Below are 24867 nucleotides of genomic sequence, written 5' to 3'. Positions count from 1 at the left end.
AAACTGCATGTCGATCATTAAAATCGATAAACCGAGCGTTTTTTCTTTTATTATTATTATTACATTTTGTTTGCATGACGAAAAGACATCACGTGATTGTGATCCATACGCATTTCCGCTTCCATGAGGAAGTAAATGATGCATTTGAAGGTTTAGTTGGTTCTTACTGTTTATAGCGTTGAAGCAAAATATCTGCGAAAAGTGAATAGTTCAGGCAAGAGTCGACTGTGGAAAACATTCATTTAGGTATAAAGTCATATAAAACTGTCTTGTGTTTTGATGCAACGGAGGTGTTTTCTTGCTGTTGGCCACAGTGTAAGTGGTTTTTTTTGTGATCTGTTTCTCCATCAAACTGCTCTGTCCGTGTGTTTACCTGATGCAGGAGCAGCAGGAACCCGTGGATGGAAGTGGAGAGGACACGGGTCATGGGTCCAGAAAGAGTGTTGCCGAGCTCGGAGGAGGATTTGGGGCAGGAGCGAGTGTCCGAGCCCGTTGCCGATGAGTGGAGCGGTGAGGACGTTGAGGAGGAGGATGGAGCCCCGGGAGAGGAGGAAGAAGAGGAGGAGGGAGACAGCGCCAGTTATTATTATCAACCCCTGAACCAGGAACCTGATGGAGGTCCTAACACACAGCTGGATCAGAACGACGAGGCGACACACGCCGAACAACTGCAGGAGGTGCAGGAGAGAATAGAGGTAACATACAGCCAAGTGTGTCTCACACGTTTCTCAACTCTCTACTTCTTTATATTTACACGACTCCTGCTGAACGCTGTCTAGATTTGGCCTTTAAAATGGTTTAGAAATACTCTTAATGATGTATCAATATATTTAATCTTGCTTATATGATATTGACATTTCTGTTCACCCAGGCCATGGGTTTGTTCCTGCCTCAGCCACCAGCACCAGACAGTGATGAGGAGGAAGATCCAGAAGGAGCAGCTGCACACAGTAGCGCTTCGATTCCTATGGACCCTGGTAACATCCACACGCATCAACTGAACTAAAAAAAAATAATAATCCAGCGCTGATCAAACAGTGTGTTCTAATATCAGTTTACACACCGTTCACAGATCACGTTGAGCTGGTGAAAAGGACCATGGCAGCAGTCAACTTGCCGTCTCTGGGGATCCCTGCTTGGGCTCAAGAGATTTCAGATGATCAGTGGAAGGACATGGTGCAGAAGACTCTCCAGTCTCGGCAGTGCTCAGCAGGTCTCTTACTGCAACGCAAATGAAATGACCTTTATCACGTTCTCCATGCAGCTCGTGTTTCCATCCCTCATAAAGCATCAAGAGAGCCTCATGTGATTGTGGTTAAAAAGGTGAATTGTTTATATATTATATTTGAAAAATACTCTAAATATTTTGCAGAGTTTGAAGTATTTCAGAATAGTTAAGTGTGGGCTCTAAACATTCCCTCCAGCAAACCTGTTTTAACATTTTGGAGTATTTAACCTACCTAGTACATTTTTTATCATGTCACATTCTGTTTTCTTTATTTTCATACATGTGGGTGTCTCACATGTTGGGTGACAACATTAATATGCTTAAATTGACTTTAAAACTTCTACAGATTCATGATGCATGTGTCTTGCACATTCAGAAAGCTAATGTTGTCTTATTTTTCACTTTATTTTTGTTCTGTACATACATTGACATCTGTACAAAATATGACTTTCATAGTATGTAATGCTCTGCCTAATTAAAGTACAACATATGTACATATGACCCGGAAAGCAGCTCAAGATTAGTGTTAGACTTGGAAAAGGGGGCTGGGGGAAGAAAAAGAGTGGGGGTAAAGGTGGAGAGACCAGTTCTTTTCTTGTTTTCTTCTGTAGCCGGATTTTATGCTGCCAGACAACAACCACGTAGCCAGTTTATAACTAATGCAGCTTGGTTTCAGGATTTTTAATGTAAAATTTAACTGAATACCTATTGTCAATTATATATATATATATATATATTATATATATATATATAGAATGGCTTTTTCCATTAAAGCAGATAACTTTATTTCACGTAAACCTTGTAGCCAGGCATCAACATGTTTTTCATTGTCTGGCAGCCTATTCAAAGAGTGAATTTTCCTTGGAATGATCAGCATGAGCTATAATTCACTCTGGAATACACAAGTTAGTACTGTAGTACTGTTCAACAGGTGAAAACAAATGAAGAGAAAAAAAAACATGATCTCAGTGAGAGGCGGAAGGGGATGTAGGTGACAAAAAGCTGCAAACCGAAGCAATCTACAGTATACAATTATTTGGAGTAATAACTGCAGCTAGTTACCCATACACACACTGATGGGAAAGTTAAACCAGCATCTCTTTTCTGCTTTGTAGCTGTTACAGGACCTGACCAGCATTCAACCTGACCTTTTTTAAGTGCAAAGGAATTTTTTTTTCTTCTTCCCCCCCCCTCCTGTGTTCTTTGCAACAAATATTGCTTAAGCTCTTAAAAGATGTAGAACATACTAATGTAAAGATGTTTATACGCTAATAATGGATTAACTTCCACCACTTGACCAGGCAGTTGAAATATGGGATTATTTTAACATCAAACTACACCAAATAAGGTGTTAAGAAGGTTAGGCTGTAAGATAAAAAAAAAAGAGCTGTTTAAAGGGAATGATTAGGATCTCTTCTTAATTGTTAATATTATTTAAAAAAAAACAAACATTACAAATATATCAGCACACAAAAGATAACCATGTGTAATGATGGGCAACTTGTGGATACATTTTTTGAGGTACAGAGATTGAGATACAGCATCCTTGTGTAGAATGATAAAATATGGAATGGTCTGCTGGTATTTTAAGAGGTCAGCACTTTCATTCAGCACCTTACAGTGTTGTGTTGTCAGTCCACCAGTAAGGCAGGAAACAGACTAAACAATAAATTATGTGATGAGTCAGCAAACATGTGACTAGAGGCATAAATGAAATCTTAGCGATTCTGCCATTTTGCTACTGCACAGCAATGCTATCAGTTTCAACACCTGCCACTCGTATGCAACTGAACCGAGAAACCTGGCTAACTGTTGCTGTCAGTTGTTCATCTGATGACAAAAGCTTCAGATTATGACATCTAAAAAGGAAGCATGATGCCTTGTCTTGAGGTATTTTTTTTTTCCATGTACATTTACTTTAAACTTATTGCATGAGGACACAAAGTATTATCAACAATTAGGCTACCCAGGAAACGAACCACTATCGATCCTGTAGACTTGTGGTATATTTTGATAGCAAGTTTACATTCATATGAATCACACTGTCCCACAAGAGCAAGGCAACATGATCCAGAAATAAAGACCGACTCTTCCTTGTCCCTACACCTGCCTCAACAAATGCACAGTCATCGACACTAATCGGTTGCTTATTGTCTTTTGACAACACAGTCAGTTCATAACTTCATACCTGAATATGGATAGACCGGGCCAGAGAGGGGAAACGAAAAGACAGGCAATTAAAAGGGGAACAATTGCAGAAATTAGAGTTTAAAAAAAAAAAAAAAAAAAAAAATTTATAAAGTTTTGTTTTCTAAAAAACAAACATAGTACAATTCGAATACTGTTTTGCATGATTGTTTTTTTGATTTGGAAATGAGGTGGAAAGAGGGAAAGGAGAGAGAAAGAAAAAGAAAAAGCGGTACTTTAAGGAGAGAAATTGGGAGCTGTTCACAATCGTGTGCTGGCCAGGATTTTGCAGAAAGGCCTCTCCAAGAGGAAGTGTAGAAGGAAAGAGGCAGAGACAAAAGGAGGAAAGGAGGGGGGGGGGGGAGTACACAGCAGGCGACATTTCTGGACAAATACGAGTGGGACAGTCTAGGCGTGGGGCAGGTGACTGGTTGTGGTGCTCCTAAGTCAGAGGGCTTCCTGATTAGCGGTCAGGTACTCTTCTGCCCGCTTGTGGGACTCCAAAGCCTTTATAGTGTACACATCTTGTGGCAGCTCTGACTTCCGTCGCATCAGCACCTTGTCCTTTTTTATATCCTTCATTCCCTAAAAGGAATTAAGACATTTGGTGAAACTTTTGCACAAAATATAGCTTTCACCTCCATGTATGCATTTCTGTCCCACCTCCACTCTGCCTGCACTCACTGTCTGCAACAACTACTCACCCTTGACCACCCCACCTCACCACCTCCACACACTATCTCTGCTCCACATGAACATAATCAGTTTGGCTGATTGTAGATGTGTCTGTATTGTAATAATTCATGGCATGCATGTGCTTTGATAAAAAATTTAACCCGTTCAGCTTGTATGCACATAAACTGCCAGCACATCACTTAAATTTACTGTGCACACAAGTCCTCTAAAGGCTTATTATTTATTTATTTTTATTTATTTAAAGTTTAAAAGCAAGGGCCTCGGAGACCAGCTAGTTAACATGTCTGACATACCGAATAAATGAGGAATAGTATCGGATATGGTTGAGAGAACTTAATCAATACTGGGGTAGCAGCCTTTCATTTCCCTCTTATCATGTGACTCAGAAAATGAAAAACAAAATCCCCTCTCCAAGAGACTCTCCTATGTCGGGAAACTGATTTTTTACAAAGCGCAAAATTCTCCCAAAAAGCCATGCCACATCAAAGATTATACATAGAAAAATGATTAGCATTAGATTATGTGGCACATCTGCCATACAATTCCCTGCATATTAGCTATTACTATGGAAACAAGAACATTAATATATTCATTCTCCAAATGTAATGTTTTTAGCCAGAATTATTGTCAGAAACTACATATGGAAGCCCCAAAAAATTGGTCTCTTTATATTTACCCATTAAGCACTTTACTATAAACATTATACTAATACAAAACGGCTCTAATTCTTCATGGCACTGACTCCAATGCAATCCACTGGTGTAATACATCTGATAGGTGTTCTATTGGATTTAGATGTGGTGACTGAAACTATCATCTCATTGTAATTTGGTAAATTATGGACATGAAAGGGTGTGCATAGTGGCCAACGTTCAAATAGGATGTCGCATTTACCGTATTTTTCGGACTATAAGCTGCTACTTTTTTCCCACCCCGCGGCTTAAACAACGAAGCGGCTTATTTATGAATTTCTTCTGAGTTTTTCCCGGTTTCACAAACTTCAAGCCAAAAAACTGAACCCCATAACATTAGACCAATGAAATTTCCAAACGAAAACGAGAAAAAAAAAAAGTCTGGGTAAAGGGAGAGCGCGCTAACTCCAGTTGCAACAGAAATCATATAAGCACAGACAGGTTTCCAAAACTCGTGCTTTTTTCTTGGCAACAGCGTTACGGGTTAGTCAAAGAAACTTAGAAATGAGCATCAGAACATAATAAGGACATAATCCTCGTCTTGCACACATGCAGAAATAGCGGAAAAATAGCGGCATTCCCAAAATAGCGCTATGCTCCTAAAGGAAGCGCAACATATTTCACCTGTTACACCGTGTAACAGACACTGTCTTTTGTTAAAGCCTGTGTAAAGTTCATTAGTTTCAGTGTAGACACTTATAGACAGGTGCGGCTTATTTATGTTTAAAATAAAAATCTTTGTCAAATTCAGTGGGTGCGGCTTATATTTGGGTGCGCTTTATAGTCCGGAAATTACGGTAAGTAATTCATTGGCTCAAACTGTGCAAAGAAAACATACCCCAATCCATTGAATTACCCCACAAACCTGGACATAAAGCATGGTTAGATCTATGAATTCATGCTTTTAGCACCAAATACTGGCCCTACAATCTATGTGCCTCAGGAGATATCAGGATTCATCAAACCAGCTACATTCTTTATATATTCAACTATTGGGTTTTAGTGAGCCTGAGCCCAGTGTGACCTGAGCTTTCTGTTCTTCGCTAATGGTCATGCAACACAACATGGTCGTCTGCTGTTGTAGCCCATGCATCTTCAAGGTTTGTTGGGTTTGGCTCAAACCATCCTGCCCTTCTCCATTGATCTGTGTTTTTCCATCTGCAGAACTGCCACTCACTGAATTGCACTTTTCTGAGTAAACTCTAGTTTGTGCTGTTGTGCACAAAAATCCCAGGTGATCAGCAGTTTTAGAAACAATCAAACCAGCCTGTCTGGCACTAATAATCATGCCACGGTCAAAATCATATTGTTCTCCATTCTGATCAAAGCTGCTGGCATGTTTCTGCATCATTGTATGCAACTGCACTACTGCCACATGACGGGCTCATTAGATAACCATGAATATGCAAGTGTACAGGTGTTTCTAATAAAGTGCAATAATGTATTTATGATGAATTTCAGTATTTTCAGTTTAACAAATCACTAAAAGAAAATAAAGCTTCTGTTAGACAATAAGATGGCTGATAAAATAAATAATGCAGCCATACCTGTGAGGCCTCAGATTCCACGGTCTTTTTCAGCAGCTGGATGTCCTCAGCAGTGGGAGTCTCGGTCTCCATGGAATAGTGTGGTATCCCTTGGTTTTCATTATATATTATATACTGTTTATGTACAGACAGGGGAGGAAAAAAAAACAAGTATGCCTAACATGAGCTTACTTGCAACAACTGAACTAAAGAAAACAGAGGCCAAAATTCCCTTTTGATTGTGGGCTGTGGGTAAACTGTATCATATTAAAATGAACATTGCCACGGTTCTCATCATTTATAATTTCATTAATTTTTAGAATAAATAAATAGAAAAAATTACTCTGATTTGCTTAAGAAATGCAATTTTACTTTTATTTAAAAGTTTGCCAGTTAAAGTAAACTTAAAATCAGAAATTTTATTCTAAGAAAAAGTTTGATAGTTAGGGTAAACCTATAAATAGTACAATATAAGCCTAGCAACAATTCCATTTATACTACAATAGAGTTCAATACCTAATACAGCGATTTCTTCTCTGCTTTTTTCTTTCATTACATTTCACTACTATTCCTTACTTTTCATTTCAATTTACATTTTTGCTGCTTAAAAATCACATTTCTATTAAATACTATATTATAAATGAAGATCTGTATGAATGTTTTTTCCTCTTCTCATATGGCCTGCGGGCCCTCGTTCAGGCATCACAGAACAGAACAAAACTTTACTGAAAGAAGAAAAGACTAACCGCATCCTGAGGCAGACCAGGTCGGAGACTAGGATGGATCTTCACAATCTGACAAAATAAAAAAGGTTATGGCATTTTCAATTTAAACACACACAAACTAAACTTTAACACACCCTAATTAAACTATATGATCCTTTTTTAAGTCTGTCATCAGAATGAGGCCGAGACACTAGAGAAGCCCTGTAATAATTAGATTTGCCCTGGAAAACTGAGCTGAGCATTAATTCAAGTGGAAAAGCCCCTGATATTCCAAAATAATGCAAAAATAAAAGACAATAAGACCTCTCTCACCCCACTACACACTGGATTTAGTTAATTGTCAAAACGGTTATTGCAGATTTATCTACAGAGCCTGCCTAATGTGTGGAGACCCCTAGACTTTTATAATTTTTTGAGAGACATATTTTGCATGTTCCCATTTTATTTAAATGCCCTGTTCTTCCAGTTGGAGATTTCTTTCTGACTTTGATTTCTTGGAAATCCTGTTAACTTCAGAGCCGTTCAATAGGTTTTAAGTCAGATGACTTGCCAGGCCAATCCATGGTAGAGAACACTCCAGAATACTGTTTGCTCTCTAAATAATGCTCACAGCTTTTAAATGTATGCTTCAGGTTGTTGTCTTGTTATATGTTGAAATTAGTTCCAATTAGCTGCAGTTCAGATGGAATTGCATGGTGTTGAAGTATGGAATGGGAGCCATCTCGGTTCAGTATTCTTTCAACCTAGAAGTCTCCAACCTTCCCTGCTCTAGAACAACCCCAAACCATTAAGCTTTCACACTCCATGTTTGATTGTGGGGGTGAGGCAGGCTAACAACTTCTCTCCCCTGTTCTCAGTCTTACATAAGTTCTGTTAAAGCCAAAAATGTTGAATTTGGACTCATCTGTCCACAGAAAATTCTTCCTAAACTTAAGGAACGTGAATGTGTCTCAAAAGCAATATAAAAGCATAGAATTTAGCAATAGAAACTATTTCAATTTTAGCTAAGCAGAAGCTACACCTGATTCTACCTATTCTAATCAATTTGCCTTTAATTGCCAATTAGGTGTGGCTCTTGACATGAAGCCTGTAGCCACTCTGACCCTTTGCAGAAATTATTAGACCCTGGTGATTTACAGAAATAAAAACCAGAACGAAGATGATAGAGATCCAAAGCCTCATTGAATGCAATAAAATAAACGATTACACAAATCAGTGAAACCACATCTATACATTATTTATTTTATCCGTCATATTCTTTATTATTCTGCATCAGCAAAGCTCACAATCTCTACCTGAGGATTTTGTTTAGCAAGGTGTTCAATCTTGTGCCAGATCTCTTCCCGCTCCTTAACTTTATACTTCTCCCTTCATAAGGGGAAAACAGAACAGTTAACTGTGCCAGAAAGAGATCACAACTGCATAAACATAGGCCTCTTTTGGCTTTGATAAAACACTTAAATTACAAAAAAAAAAAAAAAAAAAAAACAACAGTACATAAACAATGAGCAATGGTTAAAAAAAAAAAAAAAAGAGGAAAAAATATTTTTTGCTTAACATCTGTATAGCCATTACACACAAACTTAATTTTTCTCTTTGCCTCTTTTCATTCTAGTACATGTTTTCCTTTTTTCTAGCTCGCCTCACTCCTTACTTTTGCTTCTCGGCTTTGTACTGCTGAGTGCAATCATCAAACAGCTTCTGGTTCATCTCCATAAAGAGCTTTAGAGCATTGTAAATAAGCCCATGGATTGTCCTGAATCAAAAAGATGACCACTTTTACTATAGAACCATAACAACCAACACTGGCAAATATTGGAAAAGCAATCAATAGAAATCAGCATGCTTTTTTTTTTACTGCACACATAAAGAGATGATGAAGTTCATGAGCAGTAAAAGAGCAAGCCATGTGGGTTCCTTACTTGTTCCAGTGACTTTTGGAGTTCTTATAAAGAGCAGGAAACATGATGGGGAGGATTTTGGCTGCATTGTCACTGATCAGACTCATGATATACTCGTTGTTCCAGTAATACAATGCCCTCTCTGCAACCTGAAATATCAAGGGTCGCATAAGAAGTATAAAAATAACAAAACAAAAAAACCCAGGAAGCAGCACGATCAGAAACATCATGCATGATTCAAGGCTTTCCTTCTATAAATGATGATCTACACCAAAGGCTGGAAATGAAAGAAAAAAAAAAAAAGCTTTTAGACTGGGCAGAAACTAGAATATGGAATTCAACTAGAAAACTGGTATATTCTCATACAATGTGCAAGAAAACAAAAAAAAACAAAAAAACAAAACAAAAAAAAAATTACAGAGTATATACAATTGGCCACCATATTACCCACAAAAATTCACCCTTGCTTGTTGTGTACCTGAAAGTGAGGACTTGAAACACACTTGGCTAGCTGTCTAAACAGAGGCTCCATAACTTTTACAAACTCTGAAGGCTCAATGACATCCAGGATTTCTTCCAACTCGTTCAGGAACATCACCTCTTTAGGACTATGTGTCTTGGGCCAGAACTTCAAGAGACCCATTATAACCTGGAAGAGAAAAAACAGAGTGGGGGAAAAAAAAAAAAAAAAGAGACACATACATTTACATTCAAATTAATGGCCACTGAAATGTATTAAAGCTATAAAGACCATAACACTTACTGGTTCAGTGAGACTGCTGTCTTTTTCTAGAAACTGAACAACACAGTATGCCAGCTGCAAGAAAAGGAATAAGATCTCTTAATCTCATCACACTAAATGAAGCCAACACCAGTGAAGCTAAATTAAGGCCCTGAGCATGTAAAAGTAAATTCAGCATTTCTGTTTCAAAGATTATCTGATAAAAAATAAACTTTATTCAGGTAATCATTCAATAAATCAGGGTTACAGGAAAAATAAAAACAAACTATATACAGAACTCTAGTCTTTAAGATGCTGTGAATTATATTCACTTTGCAGTAGGCCAGTAAATACCTGAGGGTGATAGACACTGAGTGACTTGACCTTGTGTAATGGCAGGAGCACTCGGATCAAGAACATTTTGTGCTCCTCTTTTAATGGCAGAGCAAAACCATTAATTATACTAAGAGAGAAAAAAAAGAACACATGTTGCACATCTGTGACATACCAGGTCCATTCAACACGGTGAAAAACAACCCTTAAGTCTGATTTGGCACTGGAACATGTTTAATGCATGCGCTCACCTTCCTAGAATTTCCAAGAGTTCTGCAATTCCATTGTGATGCTCTGTTTCATATATAAACCTGCAATGAGATCACAACACATTTAAAAAAGGAAAAAAATTTTACACACTACAATCTATGCAACAATTAACATTTATTACAATTAAAACACTTTTATTAAAAACACTTTAAATCACTTAAAATCAACCAAAATACACAAATCCCCACTACAACAAAAGAGTTTGTGATATTTATATATGCATTAAATATGCAGAGAAGTTACCTATAGAAAATGTTGTTGATCTGTCGCCGGATGTACGCTCTGAGTCCCAGAAACTTGCCATAAATTCTGTGTAGAATTGTTTTCAAAAAGTCCCTCTCTCTGGGGTCTTCACTGTCAAACAGCTCCAGGAGCTGCACAAGGCATTTTCATGCTTGTTATGGATCAATTTAAAGCAGTACGACAAAAATGTGAGCATAAAGCAAAATTAAACTATAACTAGTACATGAATCTCCAAAAATGTCAGAATTCGACTTTGATTTATAAAGCTTTTATTCTCATTTTAACCATATATAGCTGACGCAGCACACAGTGAAATAAAACATTTTATTTGATCATCAGATGCACGAATGGATTACTTACAGACAATACAAACTTTTGGTCGATGTATTTTTTGGCAATATTAGGCTGGAAATCAGCAGACTCCAAGAACCGTAAGAAGAATTCATACACCAGCTAAATGAGGAAAGGACCAGGAAAAGACAAAAACTGTGAGATTTATAGCCAAATCTGTTTTTCCTGTTTACATGGGATCACTGTAATACACAGGACTTGCAAGAGAGACCCTCGTTTTATCTTGCTTGTCCCACATCACACTTTACTGGCTAACTGCTTGTTTCATTTCACCTACATGAACAAGTTTTTTCAGCTACTGGGGGAGGAAAAAAATAATAATAAATCATCACCCCAGTGTAGCCGGCACATTTTTTATTTTATTTATTTATTTATATTTTTTTTAAGCGCAACCACAAATACTGTGGTGTGTTATTTACAAAACAATCAAATATTTCAATTATTTACAGTGGATTAGTATTAAGGTGGTACAGAGAGCCACACTTGCCTGCAGGTGAGGCCAAGCTGCCTCCAGTGTAGGTTCATCCTCCTCAGGATCAAATTCTGCTCCAGTAGGATTGGAAGAAGGAGGCAGGGTCCTAAATAGGTTCATCGAAAACTACAGCGGAAAAAAAAGAAAAAGAAAAAAAAAAAAAAAAAAAAAGGCCAAACTGTCTATTATTAAGTTAGGGAGTTATGATTTACAGATATGAGCAAAATTATATATATATTTTTTATTGCACATGGCTAAAAGCACCCCATAGGTTTGGACACTAAAGCGCCAGTCTTATATATATATATATATATATATATATATATATATATTCACCTTAATAGAAGATTGCATGATACTGTTTTCACATCTTTATATATCTGGCTTTTATTGTATAGATTCTATTAAAAGGGTAGTCATTTTGATGGGCAGTTAATTAGTGTACCTCTTTAATATTCCAAAAAACTAAAAATAAATTAATAAATAAAATCACGTCATGCTCTGATACAGAAATTTCAAAAGATACAAGATGGTCGAAGATGATTTCCAAGTCGTTCCTGGTGACTAGTAATGCCTAAAGAGGAATGTTTAGCTATCCACCTTATTTATTATAAAGTTTCAAAGTTTTAAAATGTATGGAAAAGAGGAAATAATGAGGTTGCTCAGGTTATTCAACTGGTTTGTATAATTTTTAATCCTTAAAATGCGTTCATGTAGGGATTTAAATGGTTTAAAGCAAAACAGATTAATGTTCTGAAAACCCTATTTTTAAACTGCTCTTTCAAAACCCTAAAAAGCACATTACCCAAGATGACTCATCTATGCTTCTCAGTGACGTCCTCCCCGTATAAGAATCATATAAGGGATGAGACATTCAACATTACTTGTGAAGCAGGCAATACCTTATAGGACTACAGATCCTAGAAAAGAGATTCATGTTGCCATGGAAACAGAATTTTCAGGCAAAACGTCAATGTGTACACCACATCCTGGTATAATTGCACAACAATCCACATTCCATGTCAGACAAAACAAACAAAGCTCAAGATGTTATTTTACAATATAAAAACGTCTGTCTAAGGATTCCTTTTTGTCTCATAATCCAGTTTGATTGGCCAGTAAGTCAAATGTCTTTGTGTGGACATGTATTTAAATAGAGAGACAAGTGTAGAAATTGTCTTTAGACGTAATATATAGGCAAGATTATTGCACATACAGCAATAGTCATTCTTCCAAGCAAAATTAAACTCCACCACCAAAATGAGGACCTGCACCACTTTTACTGAATCATATCAAATGTTGCTCCGTAATTGCACTTATAGATGTTGTAAATATGATTTTATATAAAGCTAAAGCTATTATGATACAAAATAAACTAATGTCTTGTGATGCTGGAAATCACCCTGTAGTCCTATAACAGCATCTCCCACTGAGATTATCTCCCACACTCATTATTATTTTGCCATATAACACTGTGCATGGAACAAGTTTAAAATAATGTTTAAAATAAAATTGCAAAAACTTTGTAATGTAGATGACAAGACATTAAAAGATTCGAAGAATCTGGAGAAATCTGCATTAAAATGGCAAAGTGGAAAACTGTTCTGTGGTCAGACAAATCAAAATTTGAATTTATTTTTTGGAAACTATTTATGCTGTGACCTCTGGACTGAAGAGGAGATGGACCATCTGGCTTATCAGCATTCAGTTCCAAAGACTGCATCTCTGATGATATGTGGTTCATTAGTGCCTGTGGAATGGGCAGCTTGAACATCTTTATAGGCACCATTAATGCTTAAAGGCCTTTACAGGTTTACACATAACATATGCTTCTATACAGACATATTTTTTTTAGGGAAGGTATTGCATATTTCAGCATGACAATGCAAAACTGCACAGTGCATCCATTACATCAGAATGGCTTTGTAGTCGAAGATTCTGTGTGCTCAACTGGCCTGTGTGCAAAAAGTCTTTCTAATTAAAAGAATATATGGTGCATCATGAAACGAAAAACACAACAAAGAAGTCCAAGGACTGTTGAGAAGTTAGAATACTGTATCATACACAAATGGGACAACATTCATCTCTCAAAACTCTACCAATTTTATTTTTTATTATTACCTTATTTTTTCCTTAAAATTTCCTCTTATTTTATTAGAAATAAAATATATATAAAATGTCTTATTAAATATAAAAAAAAAAAGGGCTCTGGATTTGATATCAAATATCAAACACAACACCCAACAAACTGTATAACAAAGCAGACCATTTATCATAAATGCCACTTATATTAGGTGAGGTGTACAATACTTCCAAAACTTAATTAAGACCATACTCCCTGTCAAAATGTAGCGTCAGAGTCAACAGAAATATAAACACACACACACACACACACACACACACACACACACACACACACACACACACACACACTTCTCCTAAGCCATTATGCAAACAGCATCTATAAAAATAAATAAATAAATAATAATAGTAATAAAAAAAAAGCAGCAACAGCTAGTTAGAATCCCCTCAAGATGTGATGTATGGAAGCACTTTGGTTTACATCCCTGATGAGTTGTGAGCTATTGACTGAAATGTTGATGCTTCCCGAACCCACCTAATGCTGCAGATATCCAAAAACTCCCCTCTGTGTTAGATAAAAAAACAAGACAAAAACACACAGCCATACACATGCATGTATGCAGACACTCTTTTCCTGCATGATTTAGTCCAGGCCAAAGAGTTTGCAGAGACTGGGAAGTTCATAGCTACACATACGAGGCTTCTTGATGTACAGAAGTACATAGGATTTAAAGGCAGGACTAGCATAAGAGTAAGTGGCTTGGCTGTGATAACTGGTAAACTGACAACATGAGAAATAAATAATAAACAAAAAACCCCAAAATATTTCAGACATGATTCCTGGAGTTTCACACCATTTTAGCCATAGATAAGATTTAAGTAACCCTTTTCTCTCTTTTTTTTTTTTTTTTTTTTTTTTTTTTTTTACATTCTAACATGCAGATAATTTTTTTTTATATGCACTGGGGAGACAGTTTGCAAAAACCTCTGAGTGGCACAAAACAACTTTTCTCTGCGGACTTGTGGCACAGAATCTTAATAGTATGGTGTGAAATTTCCAGTGTCCCAAACATGTCAGAATGTGCACATAGGTGTAGGTGTGTGTGTCTGTGTGTGTGTGTGTGTGTGTGTGTGTACTCTCACCATAAGTACAGCCTCAGGATAGATGCATTCAGTAACTACATCACGATTGTGTGTGATGTACTCCACCATCTCATTCAGTCCAGCACGTTTCACCTCCTTGTATTTGAGATCACTGAGAGGATCAGTCACAAAGTCAAAAAGTACACAGCACTGGCGCAGCTTCTGTACAAACAGCTCCTCTCTGTCGATAGTTGGGGCATCTAAAAGACAAAAGGATCATGAGAAAGTTTGAGTTTTTAGCTATTATATAAAAACTGCTTGGTGACACCACGGGATCTGAATTCTGTTTAAATTTTGATGGTATTATTATTATTATTATTTTTTTAAATGCTGTTAATCGTGTGCATTTTTAGTGCATGTGCAACATCAGAAAAATAACCTGTACTGCACCCAAGTACTCATGCTAAAGTTTGTGCCTCATTTGTTACACATAACAAACAAAGGAAACCATTTTATAAATAAAGTCGTACAATAGTGAACTCACTGACTGGCAAAATGCAATCGGCACTGAATCATCACTCATGAGACACTCAAGTCACTGGCGTTTTAAAAACCAACATTATCGAGTTAAAGGTGTTTTTCTTCTGTATTTCACAGCCCTCTTTTGTAGAATTATAGTGAGAAGAGTATCTTTCTTATTTTCTTTATCATTTTCTGGCAACTTTAGGAAGCAACATTACAAATTTATGTTTGTATGATCCAGTATTCTTACAAGTATTTCTTCCAATTCAGTGTGGGCTTTCGATATGTTCCTCCATATTTTGGTTTGTTTGTGTGTTTATTGGCCCTATTAATGCCATGAGAGCATCAACGGCTACTTTCCTGGCAGTATCAAGATAGATAAGATGGGACATTACATCAACAGAGGCGTACAATGTTTTGACTGCAGCAGAAATCAGTAGTTATGAGGTCCTGTAAGAATTCCAGTATATTCCTTAGAGATTTTTTTTTTCTTCTTTTTTTTTTACACATATATGTGAAAATGCTGTCTTGTATTGTTAAGAGTACTGCAATCCATTAATATATATTTGATCGTGTTTGTTTTGCACTGGTCACGTGTTGGGGGATCTTCTCCATTAGCAGGAAAAGTGTGTGAGTCTGGAGTGTTGTTTAGAATAGGTTTGATTTGCAAATTTTTTTTTTAAGCTTATTTTTGGTTTGAGGTCTGTTAGTTGGATTTTACAGTCTGTGAATACCATTTTAAGGGCTTCATTAACAGTCATATGGTCTGTGCCATACAGTCCCAATATGGCTTGGTTTCCAGCAAAATAAAAGAATGTTATTTTTTTGTCTCTGTAAGGAGTACACATTGAATAGGATGCTGGCAATTATGAGATGATTCCACATCATATTCTGACGTACTGCAATGCTCAATTTAAAAGCTATATTACGACTTCAATAAATACTCCTTTACACACTTACAGCACTGTATACCAGGTTTTGTGGAATTGTGGAAAAATAACAACAGTGCCCAGTATTAGTTAAGTAGTTAAATAAAAAAAAATAGTAATAGGCAAAAAAAAAAAAAGGGGGGGGGGAAGAAAAAAAAAGTGACCAGAGCTAAACAAACAATTAGACTGTGATCTTTGGTAGCAAAGTAAAACACACAGCTGTAAAATATGTAAAATACACCTTTAAAATTATTATGCATTGTAGTTGACTAGTGTCCAGCAAATGGTTTCAACAATAAAGCCAACTAAATCACCTCTCATGATTACAGAACTAGCCACCTACAACAAATTAGTTTGATTTAGGCAGTTACATAATATTTGAGTTACACAGAATCTCTCTTTTTAAGAGCTTATTGGACAGCTAATACCCTAATCAATGTAAAATGTGCAATGCAGCTTGGTTCTGATTACTAATGCAGCTTGTGTTAGAATTCCAACTGCATTTTGGATTGTGCAGAAGTAGAGAGTGAAAGTACTGAGGTGTAAAAAGACAAGAAGTTCTAAAGTTAAATTAGTCCAAAAATACATGGGATTTCAAGAACAGATAATAGTTTCACCGAAACTATAAAAAGAGGAAAATAAAAAGAGGAAAAAACAACAACAACAAAAAAAACTAAAGCTGGGACTAAACTCTCAGAAGGCCATCCTGAATAGAAGGTAATTATTTAAAAAGAATTTAAATGAAATTAATATTTATTATTAACAAAATGAATACAATTATTGATAGATGTTCATAATTTGAGTAAAGAATTATTTATTATTAATTTTGTGGTAATTACTGAAGCCCTTGGAGGAAACAGTAAGTCAGCATGACTTAAAAGACAAACGTTAAGCAATGTTACATTAAAACACTGATGAGAATTCGAAGACTTATTTTATTGAAAATGTTTCTTTTTGTAAAACTAAATCACAGTATTTTCTGGCAGAAAAATTAACAGGACATTTTGAAATAAGGACCTCAGTCCTGACCCTGTTTACTGCTGAACATCAGTCAGTTGGTCATGAGAACAAACTTTTAAACCTCAAGGGCCAAATGAACTCCCACAACCCAAAAAGTGACAGCACAGAGTCTCCTCTTTCAATCAGCACCACTAATACTCTGTACAAGCATATAACGCTGACAAAAACAGCTACAAAAAAGTACATTTCTCTTTCACACACACTCACACACACTCTCACACACTCTCACACACTCTCACACACTCTCACACACTCTCACACACTCTCACACACACTCTCACACACTCTCACACACTCTCACACACTCTCACACACTCTCACACACTCTCACACACTCTCACACACTCTCACACACTCTCTCACACTCTCTCACACTCTCTCACACACACACACACACACACACACACACACACACACACACACACACACACACACACACACACACACACACACACACACACACACACACACACACACACACAAAAGCAGGAAAGACAGACCTCAATGCTTTCCTGTGTTTGCCATGTTGACTTCCATAATCAGTGCCAGAATGCTAACGAAATTCATAGGTCAGATTGTTAAGGTACCACAAAACTACTACACAAAACTATTTTAGCTATTGTGTGCACTATATTAGATTAAAATTAGTTTTGCTTCTGTTATTGATCCCTGAAGAAAAACTCAACTTCATCCGTTTTAACTATAAACATATCCTTTATAGCAACATGTTGATGCTGACTGCAAAATGCTATTGCTATTAAGCGTGCGTATCTAGAGCAGACACGTGTGATTAAGGATGATCAAAGATTTGGTTATATGTTAAGTGAATAAACGAAGCAGTATGATAAATAGGTACCGTGCTGATCATGATGAATAATCTCTATTCATAATAGCCAAGCTAATCCAAAAGGAGCTAAAGGTGTTACAGTAGTACTGTTTGTAGTACTCAAGAGTTTAAACTAAATAAATATTTATATCAATAGAAGATTTAATATTTGGTACAGCTAATTTTCACTTCACTACAATTGATATTCAACTAAAATGATTCAATCAATAAAAAGATTGTAACTTTTAACAATCTGCACTAAATTAATTTTTCCTAATCCAGTTTACTAGAATAAAAAAGCTGTTATATATTTTGTTCATTTGACTTGTGGCAAAACTAATGATGCAGACATTATGATTGGGTTGATTTGCTACACATTTTGAATTTTTTTGACCAAATTGACCCGTCATCTGTTTTCATGTGTGGTCAAGAGATTATTATAAATTTAGTGTGTTCATTTAATCAATTATTATTTTATTAACACTCAAGTATACCTAATAGCAAAGCTGGCCAGCTATTTATAATAAAATTAAACACATTTATCTTATCAATAAATGGTGAATAAACTTCCAAAAAAAACCTAAATAAAACAAACAAAATAAAAAAATAAAAGCACACCCACTAACGAGCATCTTTCTGATTTCTGACAGCCCATGCATACGATTATCTTATGTGAGACTGTGCTATTTCATATAGTGCTCACAAGTGCTGATCAATCATGATGGAATGTCTTGCAGTTCCTGCTGCTTTAAATATCTTCATATCTTCATGATGCCACCACAATGATTTCTTATACTGATGAAAATTACCAGGCTGTATTATGAAGGCTGTTATAATAGGCTTTCAGGCAAAAGGGTCTCAGAAACTATTCTCAGTTTTTATTGTCTACAGATGCTGAAGGAGCAATACAACATTAGTACATTTTACACATTTTTTCTAACTGCATTAGAACTCCCCACCAAACATTTTTTTTTTTTTTTTTTTACAAGCTACAACTTCACTATAAATAAGAAGAGGCGCGTAATAATAAAAATACTAATAATTATAATTAAAAAAAAATTTTAAACGGAAAAAAATTCTAAAATATAACGTGTTCACTTAACACATTAATAATTTTTGGTGTAGAGAAACCACAAAAGCACTACTGTACCTTTAAGGGCAGGAAGCTTCTGCAGCTCACGATTCTTGCTGAGGTTAAAGCGTGAAGAGCTCTGTCGACGCTCTTTCTTCACAATCTGTGGACCACCTGAGTACTTGATTTTGTTGAGCTGAGTTGGAGGTGGAGTGCTGTTGCTAGGACGCTTGCTGGCTGTCTGCTGCTGCGCCTTTAACACACAGATACACACACACACACACATCAGTAATTCACGCGAGGTCTGTTAATTTTATAAATTCAACCCATTTGCAATACTGCAGAGAAGGCAACCATCGTAGACACAAGTGCTTATTTCAGTGGGTCCATACATTTTGGTTCCACAGCAAATGCATCAGGTCTGGAACCATGAAAGAGTAGGTTAAAGGATTGAGGATGTTGTTAGTTCATCAAGCAACCTTATAATATTTAGCACTAAAGTTACTATACAGTATATATTAGATAATAAATCTGTCAATACTGTATATCAAAAGGCAAAATAAAAAGTGAAATTATAATATTTAAAAACTTATTAAAAAAAGTGATAAAAGTATTTAATCTTTAATTTATTTGATCCATTTACTTAATTGGTTAGGGCATTGCCTTAGATTTGCTTGAACTCTCTGGTCAGATCAAACTGGTGATATTGATTCCCATATAGAGCACTAATCAATATCACCAGTTGGATCTGACCAGAGAACAGGCTGATCACATACAAACTTCATCTGTTTTTAATGCCAGTGTAGAAGCATCTTCCTTCCATTCTTTCAACACATGGTAATGTGATGCTTTCTTAGGTGAAGGCATTATTTGGTACCTGGTGCTTTCAACTCCATCATTAGTTCCTTTCCTGTTTTTCTTTGTTCAGGTGAACCTTGTTTATCTCTGAAAGTTCACTTGTTCCTCTTTCCTGAACAACACAAGTGTCTAAAGTCACAAGGCACTCACTGTACCTTTAGCTCTTTGAAAATTGCTTTCTATGCTAAATTTATCCATTTTCATTGTGGTCGAATGGCTGAGATTTTCTAATGGTATCAAGGGTAAGAAAGGCACTGGATCTAAATAGAACTACAGAAACCACCCACAATTTCTGGGCCACCCATGGGGAAATTGAGTTTAAATACTTTAGCCTTGGTGTATGTAAACATCCTATTTTACGTTATTGCTACTACTAAGAAAAGTGCTGGCCGGGGCATACCATCAAGTAATAACAAAAGCTCATGCACACTGCAGACTGTCAAGGAGTTGCTGGTGCTCAGGAAACACACAAATACACAACTGTGTGTATTCCTGAAAGTAAATGCAACAGAAACTGTTGCAGTACACAGCTTAGGGAGTTTTACTGAATACACTGTGTAAACTGAATAAACACTGTGACACATGTAGAGATTGGTCTGTAGTTTAACAGACCCAGCAATGGTGCCTGGGTTTTCATGATTGAGTCAGACTCAAAATAGACCTAATCAATAGACTTCACACGGTGCAACATCAACCTCTGTGTTCATTTTCCTGTCAGCAAAGCCACTAAGTCACTGCCTTACAACCATGTGATACTTGGTATATGGCAAAGCAGAAGAGTTAAATAAAAAGATTCTACAAGTTTCTACAAACACAACTCCTTGATTTTCACACACACTACAGCACAAGCATAATCCAACTATGCAAATTTTAGACATGTTGCTTAAATAGGAACCAAAATATTTTGCCTATTTAGAGCGTTTTGGTCTGTGCACTGAAAAATGTATTAGGCCTCCATGTTCTGTAGAATTTCTAAAGTGTTAATTACATTTTTCCCAATTCAATGCAATTTACAAGTCAAATATAACAGATAAATGATAACAGACATATATGACAGTCCCCTCCAAAACTATAGGAATGGCAAAGCCAATTAATAAATATATTTTATAACACACTATATAAAAAAATTAATAAGAGGTGAAATTAAATCCCCAAACGCATTTATTCACAATGTCCTTTCTTTATTCAGATATAAACAAACAAACAAACAATAAAAAAATCCACTGAAAACTTATTTTTAAAATCACTATTTGTTTTACTGATTCACCAAGTCACAAATCTGCCATGATGCACACATCTGGCAATTCGGCTTGGTGTCCTGATGATTCACGCAGTTTAAAACACCATAATTACTTTAAAACATTTACAAGAATTTTTTGTCTTCATGCTCCAGTTTGAATATGGTTTCACTAATAATAAACATACATTTGCATAAAGCATCCATATTTGTTCATGCCCATGTTGATTCGAGTATTAAAAAAACTACTAAAAGTTTTAATTTAAGATACATGTAGAACAGATAAAAATGTGCCATTAAGTTGCTTTTAATCACGAGTTAACTCATGACAATCATGCGATTAATTAAATATTTTAATCAATTGACAGTCCCAATTATTAAACATTATAAAGGTCATACCATATAATTCAAATAAATCAACAACAGTAAAAATCGTTTTAGAATTTGCAAAGAAATACATACAAGCTCATCTATGAAATATAATGGAGAAATCGTCATTGGCGGCTCTGCATCACTGCTATTGGGACAGACTCACTTATTTTTATTGAAGACCTAACACATAATGGTGGCATCAGAATAAACCCGGAAGAACTTCATCATCATCATCATCATCATGCTATATAATCTTAAAACATTAAATGTAAATATCAGCAAATAAGCTGAAATTTTTTTTGTCTCATTTTGCATTCTCCAGAACTTGTCCGGCAATTACAATGTCCAATTTATTAGTAAACTACAGTTTACACATTCTCAGGTTTACAGTCTACAGGTTGCACATTTAATGGTTTCGAGTTGAATTTGACGTTATGGAACACCAGAGAAAAACCTTGCCATTATCACTTACATTATAGTCACAGTAAATACAGCCTCCTTTTTCCTTTTTTTTCTTGCTCGCTATTAGGTACAAATTAAAAACCCACAAAATATTAATATATTAATATATTTTTAAAAAAAATATCCATTTATCGTTAATCTCGGATCCACTTACTATAGAAACAAAAGTATTCAAACAAGATCATTAATGCAAACCATTGATGTTATAGCTGTCTGATTATTATTAGTCAGATCTGTGTGCTTTTAGAATTATGTTTCTGACTAATCTTAAGCATTCAACCAGATGTGGTATAAATATACATATTAGAGATAATATATAAAATAGCATCTTTCATGCAAATGCACTGATGTAAACTTGATTTTTCACCGTTGGAACAGATGGCAGTAAAGACAGTATCTACACTGTTATCTCGGAGGTACTGGATATCCTGGTAACATCTCTCTTTCACAAGCGCAATCTGCTGAATCCTGTGTACATAGTCCTTTAAAAGTCTTACATAAACCCTACCTACCTAAACAATACAATTGTCTATATTGTGTCAAATACATGAACAATAATAATAATAAAAAAAAACCACTGTTGTAAGAACACATACCATACGCCTGAAGAAGAGCTATTCCAAACATTCTTCGAACACAATATAATCGCTTAAAAAAAAAAGAAAGAAAAGGCAGCATTTTTTTTCTGTAATATTAGAAAGCTTTCTTCTAGGTGCAAAGTGAAACAACTCTTTCACAGGATCTCCCACAGGTCTGCTCTCGCTAGCCGCTCCCTTCCTGACAAAACACGTTACAGTCTGGAGTTCAAGATCTCTAATAGTCCTCTGTGTATAGTTAAAGATTCAAACAACGCAGCTGGTTGAACAACTAGTAGTCGTATTTCTGCTTTTACTTTCATTCATTTTTATTAGTATAGCGCTTTTAACAATGGACGTTGTCTCAAAGCAGCTTTACACAGATAAGGTGGTAAGAAAGAATAAATAAGACTGTTCTTTAGAAGTGCAAGTTTGCCCCTAATGACCACTGAAAGCATGTTAACACTCCTAGTGTGTTGAAAGACCAAAATTTTAACTGGTTTTCAAACCCACATCCAGAGAAACTACAGAATTTCGGATGGCATTAGGATGGCATTGTCAGAGACAAGCTAAACAAATTCATCATTATTTCCAAGTGAGAATAGACCTTTACCTCATCCGAGTTTTCAGTCCCAGGATCTTTTCCAGCATTGACGTTACTATTTTTGCTGCTGGCTTTCACAGATTTCGGCGATTCCTAGAAAAGCCAAAACAAATGGAGGCTAATGAATATATTTAGTCCTGATTAAAAAATAAATAAAAACAAAACATGAAACACACACACACACACACACAGATCTGATCAGGGCCGGGTTGAACAGCAAATCCAGTCGTGCTAAAAATCTAGAGACTGCACACAGATCGTTTGGCACCACACCTCTGGAGTACTGCAATCTTCACGGACAGGTGTGCACCTTTGCATCCAATCTTGACAGCTTAGAAAATACACACGCTGGCGTTGTATGCATTACTCTATGCCTAGTCAGACACACTGTATAAGCAGGGACCAGCTCCTATCATACATAGTTAACAACAATAATCAGCCTAACAAACTCGGGATATCACTTCTGCATCAGGTGTTTCTTGCAATAGCTAAAGAGGACAAGCTCATGAGAGCCGAGAATGATAGTGACAATGTCAAGAGCACAGAAAATCCTTTAAGAACGCTGTTAGAGGGGAAATAATCTAATAATCACAAATTATAATTAGCAGCCAAAGCCTCTGCCTTTTGCCACGTAGTGACATAACGCCAGCTAATTATCCTACAGAATATGTACATTACACGATCATCCTCCAGCTGCCTGAAAACCAACACCAAGTACAGCCTGGGCGGATCGCCCAGTCTCCCTATTTATGGAGGGAAACTTTATTTTACATTCTATTTTCTCAAAAGTGTAACGAAAATATAACTAAAATGACGGGAGCAGTCAATGGGAATATCCGGACTCCTGCACGCTAACAGTTGTAGCTCGCTGGTGTTAGCATCGTTAGCATCGTTAGCTACTTAGGCCTCGGTAGGAAAACTGCGAGCTCGCGAAAAGGTTAGGAGGAAACGAGGTTACCGTCATGTTTAACGCACATCGAGAAAATAATATAAATCTACAAGTTTTCATGTTTACAACCAGGGTAAGTGGGTTACCTTTTCCTTTTTCGTTTTATTCGGCATTTTGCGGACGCGCTGTTCGGCGGTGCCTCAGTGACAGAATAATTTTTTCCCCGCACGCTCGAGCGCTCAGGCGGTCAGGGCTCGCGCTGCGCTCTCAGGCCCGCTGCGTGCTGATTGGTCGGTCGGAGGCGCCACGGCCCGGAGACAAGCCGACCCCACTTCCCTATTGGACTCGTTTATTTTCTGAATTAAAAAGGGAGGAACGGCGCAATTGATGTCGGCCAAAAGTGCTCCATCCCAGCTGTTTAAAACAGAACAAAATTGCACTGCTTCCCAAATCGCTCTGGGTGCGCGTGTGGGTTGTGATTTCTAACGCACACCTCTGAATGCCAGAGTAGATCCTGGTTGAGGTTCTTCTTCATTCCCACGATTCATCATCTTATGACATTTACCTGCAGGGGCGTGGCCAAAGAGCCGGCAGCTAAAATCTCATTACATCTGCGTCTGATTCCGCACTCAATTTTCTGCTGCTCTCACCTAAGCATTGCAGGGGTCTCTGATCAAAATATCAATCAGATCACAATGATCATTTTCACAGATGTGTTGCGCCAGAGATATATTCTATATACATCATTGCAATGCAAAACTCAGTATTATAGCCTTTCCTCCATCCAACCCAGTGTCTACGTTCTATTATTCATGAGTTTGAGAACCATAAACACAACTTTTATATATATAAATTCTGTAAATTGACGCCCTGAATTCATATGACCCAAATCTCCTGCAAGAGTAACAATATCCAATAAAACTAATGATAATAAGAAAATCTCCATCATTCAAATGTTTGGCTTTTTTTGCTAAATTATAATGTTAGTTTG

General features: G+C 36.5%; 2 protein-coding genes and 1 long non-coding RNA gene across 3 annotated transcripts in view; 2 read left to right on the top strand and 1 right to left on the bottom strand.

Moving 5' to 3' along the window:
- The window catches only part of LOC310725328, a 130134-nt gene extending 123164 nt beyond the window's left edge, over positions 1 to 6970 (top strand). Inside the window, exons 2-3 of the long non-coding RNA XR_014533324.1 lie at positions 1465 to 5006; positions 5606 to 6970. This is a non-coding gene — a long non-coding RNA (uncharacterized lncRNA). The remainder of the gene's footprint in view (positions 1 to 1464; positions 5007 to 5605) is intronic.
- Positions 90 to 3489, top strand: mea1 (male-enhanced antigen 1). Its single transcript, XM_083540138.1, has 4 exons — positions 90 to 246; positions 383 to 695; positions 872 to 977; positions 1073 to 3489. The coding sequence occupies exons 2-4, from the start codon at positions 402 to 404 to the stop codon at positions 1234 to 1236; spliced, it is 564 nt and encodes a 187-aa protein (XP_083396264.1). The 5' UTR covers positions 90 to 246; positions 383 to 401; the 3' UTR covers positions 1237 to 3489.
- Positions 1615 to 24413, bottom strand: ppp2r5d (protein phosphatase 2, regulatory subunit B', delta). The gene is made up of 17 exons (XM_083540001.1): positions 24023 to 24413; positions 22997 to 23080; positions 18958 to 19132; positions 14571 to 14770; positions 11361 to 11471; positions 10883 to 10975; positions 10523 to 10653; positions 10261 to 10320; positions 10031 to 10139; positions 9719 to 9772; positions 9434 to 9604; positions 8977 to 9104; positions 8709 to 8810; positions 8350 to 8422; positions 7076 to 7123; positions 6351 to 6464; positions 1615 to 4000 (listed from the first exon to the last, which is right to left on the bottom strand). The coding sequence occupies exons 1-17, from the start codon at positions 24047 to 24049 to the stop codon at positions 3863 to 3865; spliced, it is 1818 nt and encodes a 605-aa protein (XP_083396127.1). The 5' UTR covers positions 24050 to 24413; the 3' UTR covers positions 1615 to 3862.
- Between the last annotated feature and the right edge of the window lie 454 nt (positions 24414 to 24867).

This window comes from Silurus aristotelis (genome assembly GCF_946808225.1).
Source record: "Silurus aristotelis genome assembly, chromosome: 4".
Classification (NCBI taxonomy): Eukaryota; Metazoa; Chordata; class Actinopteri; order Siluriformes; family Siluridae; genus Silurus; species Silurus aristotelis.
Note: the sequence above shows the minus strand (reverse complement) of the source record. Positions and strands in the feature narration are given on the sequence as shown.

Bases quoted from the DNA above. Each gene is read 5' to 3' on its own strand.
- ppp2r5d (XM_083540001.1), bottom strand. From the start codon at position 24,049: ATGCCGAATAAAACGAAAAAGGAAAAG. The intron at 10,976-11,360 runs GCAAGTGTGGCT...TTCCTCATTTAG, and splicing joins CAGCTTGGCCTCACCTGCAG to CTGGTGTATGAATTCTTCTT. The intron at 9,605-9,718 runs GTAAGTGTTATG...TTTCTCTTCCAG, and splicing joins ACAGCAGTCTCACTGAACCA to GTTATAATGGGTCTCTTGAA.
- mea1 (XM_083540138.1), top strand. From the start codon at position 402: ATGGAAGTGGAGAGGACACGGGTCATGGGTCCAGAAAGAGTGTTGCCG. The intron at 696-871 runs GTAACATACAGC...CTGTTCACCCAG, and splicing joins AGGTGCAGGAGAGAATAGAG to GCCATGGGTTTGTTCCTGCC. The intron at 978-1,072 runs GTAACATCCACA...CACCGTTCACAG, and splicing joins TTCGATTCCTATGGACCCTG to ATCACGTTGAGCTGGTGAAA.